Consider the following 14,129-nt stretch of genomic DNA (forward strand, 5'->3'; position numbering starts at 1 on the left):
CGGATTTGTTTTCTCCCTTTCTTTCTCCCCTTTGGTCCAGGATCTTCAGCTCTAGCACAAAGGTCTGAGTGCCCCGTGCCCCCCTAATAAGAGTGCTGGATGGGAAGAGAGAAAGGAACATCCTAGAGTTTGGATTCCATCCCTAGCTCTGGGGCTTGCACAGAGTGTCCACCCTCTCCTGAGCCACTGCACTTCCCTTTCATGCCCAGGGTAGGGCTTGGTTGGGAATCCTGGGAACAATTCCTGCCCCGGGCATGTCAGGGAATAAGCAGACATAAGGAAGTCTGGGTGGCAAAGGATTCAAGAGGAAAAGCTCGGACTGTCCTCAGGTGAAAATGGCTCATCTAGAAGGGAATTCAGAGTAGGGACCAAGAGAGAAACCAACAACCGGATTAGCAAAAGAAGCAAAACTTCCACTTTATTTTAGAAGTCCTTGAGATATAACAGACAGGAATTGCAAAGTCAAAGGCTAACACTAACCAGGGACCCGAGGGTCAGAGGACTCTAGGGGTAAAAGGAGATGGCAAGGTACAGGACTTAGGATTTTTCCAGCTTTAGAAAGTCAGAGAGCCCAGGTCATGGCCAGAACATCCCAGTACCGGTTACAGATTCTTTACAAAGGTGTTTACCTGTGGGAAAGAGAAAAACCAAAAGTTAAATTTCACATTTTCAGCAGACTCCACATTAGTCCACCCACACTGGTACGAGGTGTTGTAAATTAGGAAAAATTGGAAAGGGGAGGAAATGGAACTTGCACAGGGTCATGTAGTGGAAGTGGCTGAGCTGGAAAGAGAATCCAGAAATTGCATTTCCCCAGTCCAAAAATACCTTTGAGGAGGAAGTTAGGGAGCAAGTCTATTATTTAATAATTATTAGCCCAAAATGCTTTAGAGAATAGGGACTGTATTTGTAACTTGTACAAGGCCCTGTAGGCTTTAGAGTGTGAAATGCAATTTGAAGCACAAGGCCCATTACACTGAAGTCTGAAGCAAAGATTAAAGTGCAATAAAGGAAAATCACTAGAAGCAGGAGTTAAGGTCCTCTTCCACCTTTTTCATGAGTTCCTCTTGTTTGGTTACTTCTTCAGAAAAATCTTCATTGACATCCAACACCAGCACTGGAATGTTCAGCAGAGCCTCAAAGTGGAGCCTGTAAGAAGCATGAACAGAAAAAAGAAAGCTGGGGTGCCAGGGGGGCTCACTGGGTTAAAGCCTCTGCCTTTGGCTCAGGTCATGATCCCAGGGTCCTGGGATTGAGCCCCGTATTGGGCTTTCTACTCAGCAGGGAACCCGCTTCCTCCTCTCTCTCTGCCTGCCTCTCTGCCTACTTGTGATCTCTGTCTGTGAAATAAATAAATAAAATCTATTAAAAAAAAAAAAGATAAAACAAAGCTGACCCTTCACATACTCACCATGTCTTAATAATCCACAGAACAGACCTAAAGTCACAAGGCTTCACAATGGAACCGCATGTAAATTACAATTAAAAAAAAAAGTATTTAATAAAGTTGGCTACAAAGAAGAAGGCTGAAATTTCTCTAATTTAGTCTTGAGATGGATACTGAAGGTCAGAGCCCCAAACATTTCAAGTGGACTACATACCAAGCCTGGAGGGAGGAAAGTCCAAAACTAGGACTGTCAGCTTAGTAAAATGGAAAATTTCTCTGAAGTTTTTCAGCCCTTCGCCCTGTGTCAACTCTATCACCATCATTACAATGTTCAATCTAGGGAAATGTTAAAAAACAAAAAAGCTGGAGAAACAGAATCTAATAAAATGCCTCTTAAAATATACAGATTATAGCTAATACTGAGCTTCTCAGATTTCTAACCACTTGGTCTATCCTGAACCTTCTCAGGGGGCTGCCTGTTGAACTTGTGTTTGAGCACCTGGCTGTAGGAAGGCAGGTGTCTGTGTGGTGCTGTCTTCTCCACTTACTCAGTTGTCTTGTGAACAAGCCAGGCTTCGTGTTGACCATGAAGCTGCTCCAGATACGCCAGCTCAACTCCCTTCTCCTCTTTCCTGGCCCTCTGGTGGAGTCTCTTCAAACAAACCTACAAGACAATCCCCAGGCCATGCTGAGCTCACGCGTTATCGTGGCTTCGGGGTCTTCGGGGGTTCTAGGACCCACTCCTGATAACATCCAACCTGGGAATGATAAGCCCCGACCTTGCTTCTACTTTCTTGTTTCCTTATGATCACAGGTTAATGGCAAACTTCATCCACCATGGGGAGCTGTAATTACCCTGCTTTTTCCTCCTCCCAAGCCCATCCAGGAAGTCACTAAATCCCCTTTCATTTCCCTCACCTCTGCCTTCGTCAGGTCCTCATCACCTCTCACCTAGACCATGGCAGGAGTCCTCTGGCTCTCTGCTTTCTGGAGGTGGTGAAGTGCATGGGATTAGCACAGGCCTTAAGGTCAGAAAATCCACGATTCACTTCCTGTGTTCACCATGTACGAGTGCTGCAATCTTTATGGGCTTTTCTTTCCTGCCCTCCACTCACCCTGGGGGATGCCGTGAGGACTCATCAAGGTTAAGGTGTGTCAAGATCCTGGCCACTGCTGCTCTCTCCTCCCAGTGAGCTGCCTCCACCTGCCCTTCCATAGTTACACAAGAGAAGGCAGAACCCTTCTTGCTGCAAACACCCTCCCAGGCTCCCTACTGCCTAGAGCCATAAAGCCCCAGGTTTAAGGAAGTATGAGGAGCATCACAGTTACAAAATGGTAAGTTATCTGAAAGATGTCTTAACCTGTCACTCACTGACTCTGGAGCAGAAGGCAAACTTTGTATAGGTCAAAGGTAAAGAAGTAAAAAAAAAAAGTGAGGCTTAAGACTAACTCTCCTTCCTTCCCGCTTTCCAGAGTGGGCATCATTCCATTCTGCCTTCAGCTGGTAGAAAAGTCTAAAGCACACTGGCTCAGAGAATGTCATCTTCTCCTTTACCTGTCACACAAAGCCATCTGGGATTCTGGCCACTGCTCCGACCCCTCCACCTTCAACTTCCTTAGTACCTCCCTGGACTAAGCCAGATGGGACCCGAGGGACAGACCAAGCTCTTTCCCACCTTGAGACTTCTGCTCCCAATGTTCGTTTTGCTTGATTGCTTCCCTTCCTCTCCCTGCCTGGCAAACATTTCATCATTCAATGTCATCTGTCCTAGGAAGAAGAGCTGGATTGACTCACTGAGCTAGGACCACCCTCATTCGAATGCTTGAAAACTTCATTCCCAATATAAACTTCAGCCCCAAATGAAGTGCATGGTATTCCCGAAGATGCAGAGTCTGTGCTGTGCATCCCACCTTTCCTCTAAGGAGACAAAAATCATGTAAACAAATTTCATTTATGAGCTTATGTCCAGCTTCTCAGATTGATTTATGGGGACAGATCTAACAGGTTAATACTTTTAGCACTTACTCTTTTTCATCAGCCTTTTCCCCTAATCAATTATCATCCCCAACTTAGATGAAGTCCTTGTCCTTGGGATTTTATAATTTAGTTAGATAGGGCGCCTGGGTGGCTCAGTGGGTTAAGCCTCCTCTGCCTTCAGCTCCAGTCATGATCTCAGGGTCCTAGGACCAAGCCCCACACTGGGCTCTCTGCTTAGCACGGAGCCTGCTTCCCCCTCTCTCTGCCTACCTCTCTGCCTCCTTGTGATCCCTCTCAGTCAAATAAACAAATAAAATCTTAAAAAAAAAATTTAGTTAGATAATAAACAAAACAATACATAAAACAGTGAATCAAGCGCTAAACTCTGAGGTCTGGACCTTCAGGGCAGCAGTGCCGATAAGGAAGGGAGCCACCAGGCCCCAACAGTCAGAAAGGCACTCCCGGAGGTGGCAGGGGCTCCCCTTTTATCTCTGGTACCAGCTCCCCAGCACCTTAGTGGCACGTCCAGGGCCGCAGGAGACGGAGGGAGGCGTGCACAGGGGCCCGCCTGTGCACAGAGGCGAGGGCCACAGCCTGTGTTGTTCGGGCCCGAGCGCTAGCCACGCTGCCAGAGCCCGAGCTCAGTACATATCTGCTGCCTTCATTCGTGGTTTGCTCTGATCCCAACCCCCCAGCTCCATCCACCTTTGTCTCCTGCCTTCATCTTTTCCTTTTCTACTTTCCTTCACCATCAACCTGCTTTTTCTTCCCTCTCTGTCCCCACTCTTGCTGCTGATGGCTTCAAAACATCTCCCGTTGTTTGCCTCCCTTCCCCATCACACAGCCCTCCAGCCCAACTTCTAGCGGTCCAGCTGTCTATCCCTGCAACCGACAGTGACTTTCTGTATGCCTGCAGAAACAGTCCACGCGTATACTCCTTACTCCCACCTTTTAAAAAAACATCACATTTGTAAAAGGTGTCCCACCATACTCTCTGTGCCAGCTTTTCTTCACCTAACAACGTCTTAGAGACTGTTATGTTAGTATGGTGTTTTCCCATTTTCACAGCTTCGGAGCTTTCCAGCGTAGGGCCAGAGCATAATACAATCAGCCCCTACGGATGACCACCTGGGCTATGTCCAATGACCCGCTATTACAAACAGTGCTGGTTGGCACAGGAGCCACTTTGCCCGTGTGGGAGCGTATTTATGGAGTAAATTCCACGGAGCATGATTAATAGGTAAGCTCCTATTTTGAGCATTTGGCATAATGCTTGTTTTACTGGTACAGCTACAACAAATTCTTTTTTATCAAGTCCTGTGCAAGTAGTGCTCTAGTCCTGTGTCTGCTATCAGTCGTCATGGGGAGGGTACACCTGAACATGACTAAGAAAGGCAGTGGGCTATGAACGGCAAGGGGGGGACCTCCTGCTGACCTGCCGCCTTCACCAACCACCCAGGAGAAAGGACTGCTGGGACGGCAACTGCGACTCTGCTGGTGGGTCTCGCCACTGTGTTTCCCAGGCCCAAACCCACAGGCCACTTGGGCCAGGCATCCCCACAGGCCATCTCCACGCCGCCAACAGTCTCCAGCAAGGCCCGGCCGGCTGCACTCTCTTCGTGACTCCACAGGGCTGGGTGGGGACACTGAGGCCAACATCTCCCTTTTCACTGATTTTTTTACGTTGGTCTGCTTGCCTTTTAGAGCTTAGGGAAGAGCAGGTAGAAAGGAGCAAAATGCCCTCCTTAGGTCCATCTCACAAGCTCTAAACTCAGGTTTTCCCAGGGCTGTGTACTAGAGTACAGGGCAATTACATGGTTTTTCACACAGAGATGTGGTTCACTTCTGTTCTGCTCTTCCCTTGGATACTGTCACCTCTGAATCTCACAGAAGGGGTCGGGTGGGCTCTGGGGAAGCATTCCTGGGTCTTGGCTCTACAACCATTGGAAGAGCATCAAAATCCCCATCCAGTCAAAGCTTTTTTGCTTTTTCTACCTTTAAGCTGCAAGAACCCCTCAAACCCCCTCAGTCTCCCTCAGCTAAAAGACCTCGGTTAGTCTCTGCATGAAGATGTATCAGTCACACCCTCATCATCACTGTCCCCTTCTCAGAGTCATTCCAAGTGCACAAAGAAGTGAGGAAGACTTTCTTGCTGGCCTTCTCCTCTCCCACTCCTGCAAGTCCACGTGTTGGGCTCCCCACTATCTTTTGACCCTGCTCAGTCTGCTCTCTGGCCTGCTCCGTCTACAAGGCTCAGTCTTGTCTCTAGAAAGCATAGCCTCTGGTCAGAAGGAGCTTTCCTCCTGAGATTATGCTGTACATCTGACCTGACATGTAGCCACCCATTACATATGTCTCAAAAGCTGAGATCAACACACCTCTCGAAAAATACCTCCAGCCTTGTTTCAGAATCCCACTCCAGAAGAGCCCTTAGAGACCACTAACTTGAGCCACTAAATCTGAAACACAAGGACACTTCCAGGCAAAAGGTTTCTAGGGGCTGTCCATGGTCACTGCCAGTCAGAGACTTTGGTGCTCCTCCTGCAACATCACCCTATAGTGTATGAGGCTGGCTCCAGGGTCCAAGTCAGAGAAGTCAGAGAATGTAACTTCTGTAGTCCACCTTTACTTACCAGCGGCACCCTCAAGGTTCAAAAGGCAGCTACAAATTAGGCTAATATCAGGCAACCATCAAGACCATTAGACTCCAAGGACCCAGCTGGAGGAAAGGGAAAGCCAAGACAGTTGGCTACAGGTGACCTGGCCAGAGGAGCCAATGTGCAAACCCTGGCCAAGAAAGACAATGCCCCATGTTCTCTACGTTGTTGTTACATCGAGAGGGCCCCTTTCTGTCAGTCATCTGCTTTAGCCCTCTGCTGCAGAAAGCGTGTGGGAAATAGGGTGCTCAATGCCAGAACAGGAGGGTGTGACCCACACTGCTCTCCATGCTCCACATAATATCTGCTCCAATTTCTCCCAACCAGAAAATCGGGTGTTGGAGAGCATGATCTCTTAGGTTTCCTACAGCACTGAGGATTAAGGCTTGCCATTCCACATTACCTGGGGAGTAGCCTGGAGGTAGATGAAGCCATGTAATCTGAGCTGGCTGGCAAACTCCTGCAGGAGAAAAGAATGCCAATCTTGATAGATATACCATTCGATGTCACTGAGGGAACCATTTTCAAAAAGATTCTTCGCAAAGATATACCTGGTTGGAAATACAGGTGGGATCAGGGAAGGCGATCAGAATGGGAAAGGGAATGAAAGGTAAAAGGGAGAGAAGCAGAAAAATCAATAACCAACTTGTTTCATGACTGTGCAAGCCATTTAAACTTTCTGGCTCATCAATCTTTAAGAAATCTGAATTTTTAGCCTGTATCTCCTTCCTTGTTCAGCAGTAAGATGGGAAATAGCATGTCGACTTTAGAAGCCCAAAACATAGCTCTCCAACTGGATTAATCCAGTGGAGGAATAGGAGCAGTGGAAAAGACGACCGACCAATGGTTGCCAGCGATTCTCCCTGCTGGAGGCCACGCAGGACATACAGCTACGGTGCACACAAACTCACACTTTTGCAGCCAGCCCCCAAACCAACAAAGCATCTAGGGCTTATGAGGCCTTCTGAGCCTCCAGGCAGCTGAGCCATCCTCTCGTGTGGATAATAAGTGGAGAAGGAAATGTAGGGAGATGGTGTCCCCTACAGAGCTGGGGACGCATTTCTTCTTCACAGCAGTGTTCCCCAGAAATCAGACCCTCCCCAAAGCACACAGGAGCCCTTACTTGCTTCCTCTGCTACTGAGCTTCTAGTCCAGGTACAAGAAAGCTAAATCTAAAAATCAAACGAGCTTGCCCCTTGCTTACTTCCATAACTAAAGGAGCATCTGGTAAATAGGAAATCAGAGCTAACAAGAAACCATTGCTTCAGAGGGTCAACTCTGCTTTCAAACCTCAGGCATCTTGATAGAAAACACAATTTATACCCTAAACAATGAACACTAGTTTCTAAGGCAACGCTTAGCAACTGGCCACTTCTGGGAAAATGAAATTCAGAATCCTTGTATACGAATGGTCCAGGAAAGTATACACCACAAGGCTGCAAGTGTTGCGAGGAAGAGAATGGGCAAGCAGCGTCACGGTCCCAAGTGTGAGCCTGGCCCCCAAATTCACAAACTGGGTTGCCATGGTCAAGTCCTCAAACTCCCTCAGCCCACTTCTTCCTCTGTGCAAAGAGATGACTGGAGAACCTGACTCACCGCACTGTGGTGATGACTGCAGGGAGCACTCAAGAGGTGCCTGCAGGAGTGACTAGGCGCCCAGGAGTCGAACATCTTTGCTATGATACCTACTTCTTTGCTGGGCTGTGAAGAAATTAACCTAGGGGCTCCCTAAGTCAACTTTCTCAGTCTGGGATGGTTTAACTATAGTCTAGCTGAAGGCAACACAGAATGATGACGTCTGTAACTCAATTTCTGAAAAACAGTTTCAGCTTCTTCATAGGCAACTTAGAAGTTAAAATCCCACAAAGAGCAATGATGTATCTGTTAAGAAGCCCTTCAAGAGGGGCCCTCCTCTTTCTTGGGGATGAGCACCTCTCTTTCTCCACAGCTAGTGGTGACCAGCGGAGGTGGGGGAAGACCTCTGGGGTGTACAGGACCAGGGGAGGGAACCACTGCAGTCTGCAGGCAGGTGCCGCACAGAAGGAGCATCAGAACCCAAGCAGCAGGGTGCCCGTTCTAAAACCACACACTATTGTTTAACCCCAAGAGAAAAGATTTAGATTTCTTCTTCCTAGCCATCCACTCTCCTGAACAACTTGTGTTCCTCCTTTGGGACACACATCACACACGTGAGCATGTGTGCTGTCTCAGAGTCCCCATTACACTAAGGTGGCCCTAAAGGCAGGGACTGGGTCTGCCTTGCTCACTGCTGCAGCCCCAGGGTCTAACCCAGTGCCTGAACATATGGGGATTTAGTAAGCCTCTGCTGAGCAAAGGAAAGAATGAATGAATTTTTTAAAGAAGGCAAAAGGTCTAAATTACTATCACAATTAGAATATATAATGGATTGTCCTTTCTATCTCAAAAATGCCCCCCTGAAGAAAATATTCAGAATGTGCAGCTGCCTATAGCAAAAATCAATTCCCATCTCTTCCTTTACAAGAAAACGTTAAGATCTTGTAACTTCTCAACGAAGTATTTCTTTTTCTGAGGGGTCTTTCACATGCCTACTTCACTAAAGGGCTAAATCAAAAAACCCATGGTGAATTGTTTCCAGGTAACCAGGAAGGTTATATGTAATTCATCTTCCTAGTCTAAGAGGCATGGCCTGGGAAACTGGAGAGAAAAACATGCAGTAGTGTACCCAACAACTGTAAAAGAACTCACATCTATAGCTCAACTACTTATAATTCACATATTTAGCTTTTGTAAAGAGTAAACTCTCGGGGCACCTGGGTGGCTCAGTGGGTTAAAGCTTCTGCCTTCAGCTCAGGTCACGATCCCAGGGTCCTGGGATTGAGCCCCACATCAGGCTCTCTGCTCAACAGGGAGCCTGCTTCCCCTTCTCTCTGCCTGCCTCTCTGCCTACTTGTGATCTCTGTCAAATAAATAAAATCTTAAAAAAAAAAAAAAAAAGAGTAAACTCTCTCTTAGGGTAGAGAAGGAATATGTAGCCCACAGGACTTGTTCTACGTATCTTGCTTGGTTTTGAGATAATGTTAGAAAAAATTTATATGACACTTCCAAGTGAGTGTACCCTTCTTTTTTCCCTCTAGGAGGATTTATGGGAACACTAAAAAGTAGAACTAGTTTGTCTAATTTGGAAGTAAATGGGTAATCAACTTAGCATCTTCAGAAGTAAACGGGCAATGAAAAAGTACAATTATCAATAACCACAGGGGAGCAGGAAAGGAAAACATGCAGCGCTGAGCATGGGGCTTATGACCAGTGAAGGGCTCGGGGTCTTACCTGTCACTGTACACAGACCTCTCGAAGACCTGTACCGCCTTCTTGGCCTTTAACAGTTTCTCAGGAAAGGGCTCCAGCTGTACTTTCAGGCGGCTCATAAAAGAAAACGTCTGGAATGTGTAGGACCATCGTGCTGGCTCCTGGTACATCATATCCAGCAAGTTTCCAAGACTCTGGGCAGTGAAGGCCTAGAGGGAAATTAGAAAAGAGGAGAATTTCCTAGAAGGTTTATATACCTCATGGTGTTTACTCCCCACCGCCATGGTCTAATAATCAGTGAGGGAAGCAATAATAAAAGTTTCCTTCTCCTAAAAAGATAAAATCCTATCCCCCAGTTGAGGCAAAGCTATTTAATCGAGGAAGAGATTTCCTACCCGATAAAACAAGAGTTTGAGAGGAGAGGACATGCCACCTTCAACATACCAGAGAAGAGCAGAGGAAGAACCACCAAACAATTAGCACATTCATTGACCGGTTTGTGGAGTCTGTCTGACCAGGAGCTAACCAACAACCACCTAAGACTACTTGGAATCGAATCTTCCCATTATAACACTATGTGGCCTATCTTTTGAACTTCCATCTGTGGCTATTTCTTTACAAAACTTCAACCCAGACAAGAAAGTAACGGATTATTTGAAAATCCAACTAACCAACCAGAACAGAATTTTCTCTCTCACACATAGAAGGGATTAAAACAAACGCAACCTTCCTCCTCCATTCTGGAAACGTTATGAAAAGTATTTGAAGACCCACTTCCTCAGCATATGCAGGCGGGAGCATGCGTGAGATACTTGGGAGCCCTGGACTCTGCCACTGACCCAGCACAAAAGTGAATTCATTCACCTCCATTAACTGAAGGCCCCCATGGATGAGGCGCTACACAGGCTCAAGGCTGTAAAGGGTAGAGAAAACAAAACTAAGATTTATTTTCCATGTTCATTGTGCTGTTATGTCATTTAATCTTCAAAACAGCTTCATGAAGAGGGCACTGCTGTCATGCCCATTTTCTCGAGAGGGTCAAATACACTCAGAAAGGTTAAGTAACTTGTCCAAGGTTTCAAGGTGAGTAAGTGCAGAACAGGGACTCAAACCTGGCTTCCTCTAACTTCAGTCTAATGCTTCTCCAGATAAAGACAAGCTGGGAAGTAAGGACACATGAAATTCCCATAGACAGAATCGGGGACTAAGAGCACCTCTGGGGTGGAAAAAAAGAGAGGAGGGGGAACAGGTTAGATAACCACAAGTGGTCCAGTTTGCCTAAGTATCAACCACAGATTCCGAAAAAGGATTCCAGCCCTTTGAAAGGCTTCACTGGGAGCAACGCAGGGAGAGCAGAATGGATCACAGCATGTTCTTCCTCCTTCCAGTCCTCTAACCCACAAACACAGACCAGCAGTCTCACAAATAACTGGTGGTTAAGAGTTGGAAGTAGAGGCAGGTGGACAAATCTGAATCCATATGAGTCTCTGATGGTATCACTAGAGATAGCAGAGTGCCCGTGGGGTGCAGCATGGTTAGAGACTGCATGAAGCCCAGTGAAGAGAGTGAGGGGCTATGTGTACAGATGTACTAGGTTGACTGGGTGGGAGCTAGTCCATCAGTGGCCTCTGGGCTACCCAAGGGAGACTGTTCTGGAACAAAAAACTGTACAGGGACTACACAATTTCTGAAAGAACCCATCTCAGCTACAGAACAAATGTAAACATCCCTTCAAATACATAAGCAGAGAGAGGGACAATGACTGGATATAGTAATATTCAGCAATTCAAAGGGAGAAAACCAATGCCTCTGCTCAGGACAAGCAGCCCCTTAAGAGATAGAGCTGTTGCCAGAAACAAAACAAAACAGAAAAATCTCAATGAGATTCAAAAGACTGCTACATTGATAAGAACAGGCTGTCATAAAAACAGGAATAATATGAAAAAAACATTCTTAGAGGAGAAAAAATGCAATTGCCAAAACAAAACACCCTATGAAGACAGTAACTAGCAGATTGTATACTGCAGTAAACCTAATTAGTCGATGTCATACAGAACATCAGCTCAAGAAATTTTCCTTAAACTAAGAGAGGGAAAACCACCCAGAAAATTATGACACAAATGAAGACATACAGGTTAGAAGGAGGAGATCCAATGTACACTGTAGTATCATGCTAGGGTATTTTTTGCCTTTCTTTTTTCTCCTCTGGGAAGATATATCAAGATGTAATGTCACTTGTGTTCCACCTCACAGTGATTAACATAATTTTATATCAAACAACTTTCCAAACAAGAGCTAAAATGACCCACAACTCGAGAGTACCCATAGCTCAGACAAAGCTACCTAAGGAAATGATTTTCCTTCTCATGAGACAAGAGTCCGATACAGAGAGGGGAAATGCCATCCCCAACAAGAAATGAGCACAGGAAGACCATTACTCATGAGGGGTGTGTCTCCTTCTCATCAAATTTCATCATTTCTGAGAATCACTGATAGAACCATGTAGTATCTCTAGGTATTCAAGAAAAAGTTTAAAACAAGAAATTATAGTAAGAAAGAATTGATCTGATAGAAAAGCTAAAACAAAAGAAAAAAATTAAAGAAAATCTCTGAGACACAAGACTTTCCACCAGAAAAATTCAGAGTACCAGAAAAGATTATATATACAGCTTTCATAAACACACACATGGGCACCCAAGAAACCCAAACTGGATGTATCCTGCCAAAATACTGACAATTCATAAAAACAAAACAAAAACCTAATGCTGGGGAAATCACATGAATTATTTATTTAAAAAAAAAAAAAAAAGATCAGAACTATATAATGCTTCCCTACAACAGAAACCACCTTTTACATTCCAGAGCAAAAGGAAGACTTTTTTAGACAAGCAATCACTGAAATTATACCACCCACATGCCCTTTTTGAAAAAAATCCTCTAAAATATACTTCGACCAACTGAAAAAATTAAGAAATGGGAAGATGTGGTAAGGGAAAAACAGTGGTCAGTGATCAACCAGTAGAACAGAGTTAAGTAAGTATGGGTGTAACTGAGAAACCATTACTTATGTGGCTGTGAAATTGAAAGCCACATTTCTATTGTTAATAGAGAAATTTCACAAAGTAAAAGCATTCTGGATCTACAAAATTTCAGATAATTTCAATATACCTGGCAAAGAAGGTAATAAAAAAGTAACAGAAAGAATTCTGTTTTGGCTTCTTTTCTCTGTAACAGATACTCCATTAACATTTAAAGATAGGTCTACACATGCGCATTTTTAATTTACATGTTTCCCCTGTTAGGATAAAAACAGTAAGTTTCCCATATGAATAAAGGGGAGAAAAATGAAAGAAAATATTAAATATAGCAAAAAGGGGAAAAAAAGGAGACGAAAGCACAAAATAAGGTGACAGAAATAAGTTGAGCATAATTATAATAAAAGAGAAATATTTCCAGGAAAGGCAAACCCTAACATTGGGTAAAAACTAAAAATCCCATGAGAAAAATACCTAAAACAAGACGACATGTATTACTTAAGGATAAAGGGCAGCAAAATCCACCAAACAGAGTCAAATAAAAAGAGAGCAGATGTGGCAAAATGCTATTTTGAAAAAGCATTAAATGCTATAAGAGGGTTTTTTTATACTAATAAACCAAAAAAGACTACAAAAAGGAGTTGCGAACCTTTTTGCATGCAATAATAAATTTCTGAAATATAGAAATGTAAGGGCAGAGCCAATTAAAAATACAAGGTGAAATGGACAAAATAAAAGCACAAACCTTACCACACTTTTCTCAGAATTTAATATAAAAAGTAGACCCCAAAATGAGAGCTTAAATTGTTATTATTAAGTCATTATTATTTTTCACATACCTGAAATCGATGTACATCTTACAATGTTTAAATTAAACTTTTTTTTTTTAAGATTTTATTTCTTTGACAGAGAGAAACACAGCTGGAAAGGGAACACAAGCAGAGGGAATGGGAGAAGGAGAAGCAGGCTTCCCGCCAAGCAGGGAACCCGATGTAGGGCTTGAACCCAGGACCCTGGGATCATGACCTGAGCTGAAGGCAGAGGCCCAACAACTGAGCCACCCAGGCGCCCCTTAAGTTAAACTTTAACAGACATTTTAATTATGCCTTAGAAGTATTATTAAATTGATTATGTGTCTTACAATCAGTGGCATCTTAGAATCTATAATATATGTCACATCAAACTCCATACCTTGGAGATAGTACATATTCTTCTCAAAAGTTCATGGCACATTTACCAAAATTGATCATATATAAAATTCAATCATACATAAGCCATGAAGAAGACCTCAGTAAGTTCCCCCAATTAGAAACTGCAAAAGCCATGTTGTCTAACCATAACAAAATAAACTTGAGTAAAAAAAACCTATACAAAATCTACCCAGAAAATGTAAAATACTTTAAAAATAATTCATTCTAGGGCAAAGAATAAATTAAAAAACTACAAAACAAATAAAAAACTGCAATTACAGATTTGGTATTTCTTGTACATCAAACTGAGATCTTGTATGTCAAACTCTAAAAGACAAAGCCAAAGCTTATTCCATGAAGAAAATTTTCAGCTGCAAATGCTTTTATTATTAAGGAAAGAAAAAAGAAAAGTACACAAACTAATCATTAAAAATACACAGAAGTTCTTAGAAAGAAATGAGTAAATTTAAAGTCCAAAATTAATGAATTAGAATACAAATCTCCACAAAATTAATAAAACCCATTAACTGGGTCTTTTAAAAAGAAAGGAGACAATCATCTATCAAATCTAGCCCTCCCCAAATATTAACACAA

General features: G+C 43.9%; 1 protein-coding gene across 5 annotated transcripts in view; it reads right to left on the bottom strand.

The window, feature by feature from the left end:
- Positions 1 to 392: 392 nt before the first annotated feature.
- The window catches only part of DGUOK (deoxyguanosine kinase), a 28,460-nt gene continuing 14,723 nt past the window's right edge, over positions 393 to 14,129 (bottom strand). For all 5 annotated transcript variants that reach the window (XM_059405817.1, XM_059405820.1, XM_059405818.1 and 2 more), the window contains 5 exons: positions 9,332 to 9,519; positions 6,426 to 6,573; positions 1,936 to 2,051; positions 1,050 to 1,149; positions 393 to 629 (listed from right to left, as the gene is read on the bottom strand). In XM_059405817.1, coding sequence (XP_059261800.1) covers positions 603 to 629; positions 1,050 to 1,149; positions 1,936 to 2,051; positions 6,426 to 6,573; positions 9,332 to 9,519 — 579 coding nt within the window. In that variant the 3' untranslated portion in view covers positions 393 to 602. The remainder of the gene's footprint in view (positions 630 to 1,049; positions 1,150 to 1,935; positions 2,052 to 6,425; positions 6,574 to 9,331; positions 9,520 to 14,129) is intronic.

This window comes from Mustela nigripes, chromosome 7 (genome assembly GCF_022355385.1).
Source record: "Mustela nigripes isolate SB6536 chromosome 7, MUSNIG.SB6536, whole genome shotgun sequence".
NCBI classification, from domain to species: Eukaryota; Metazoa; Chordata; class Mammalia; order Carnivora; family Mustelidae; genus Mustela; species Mustela nigripes.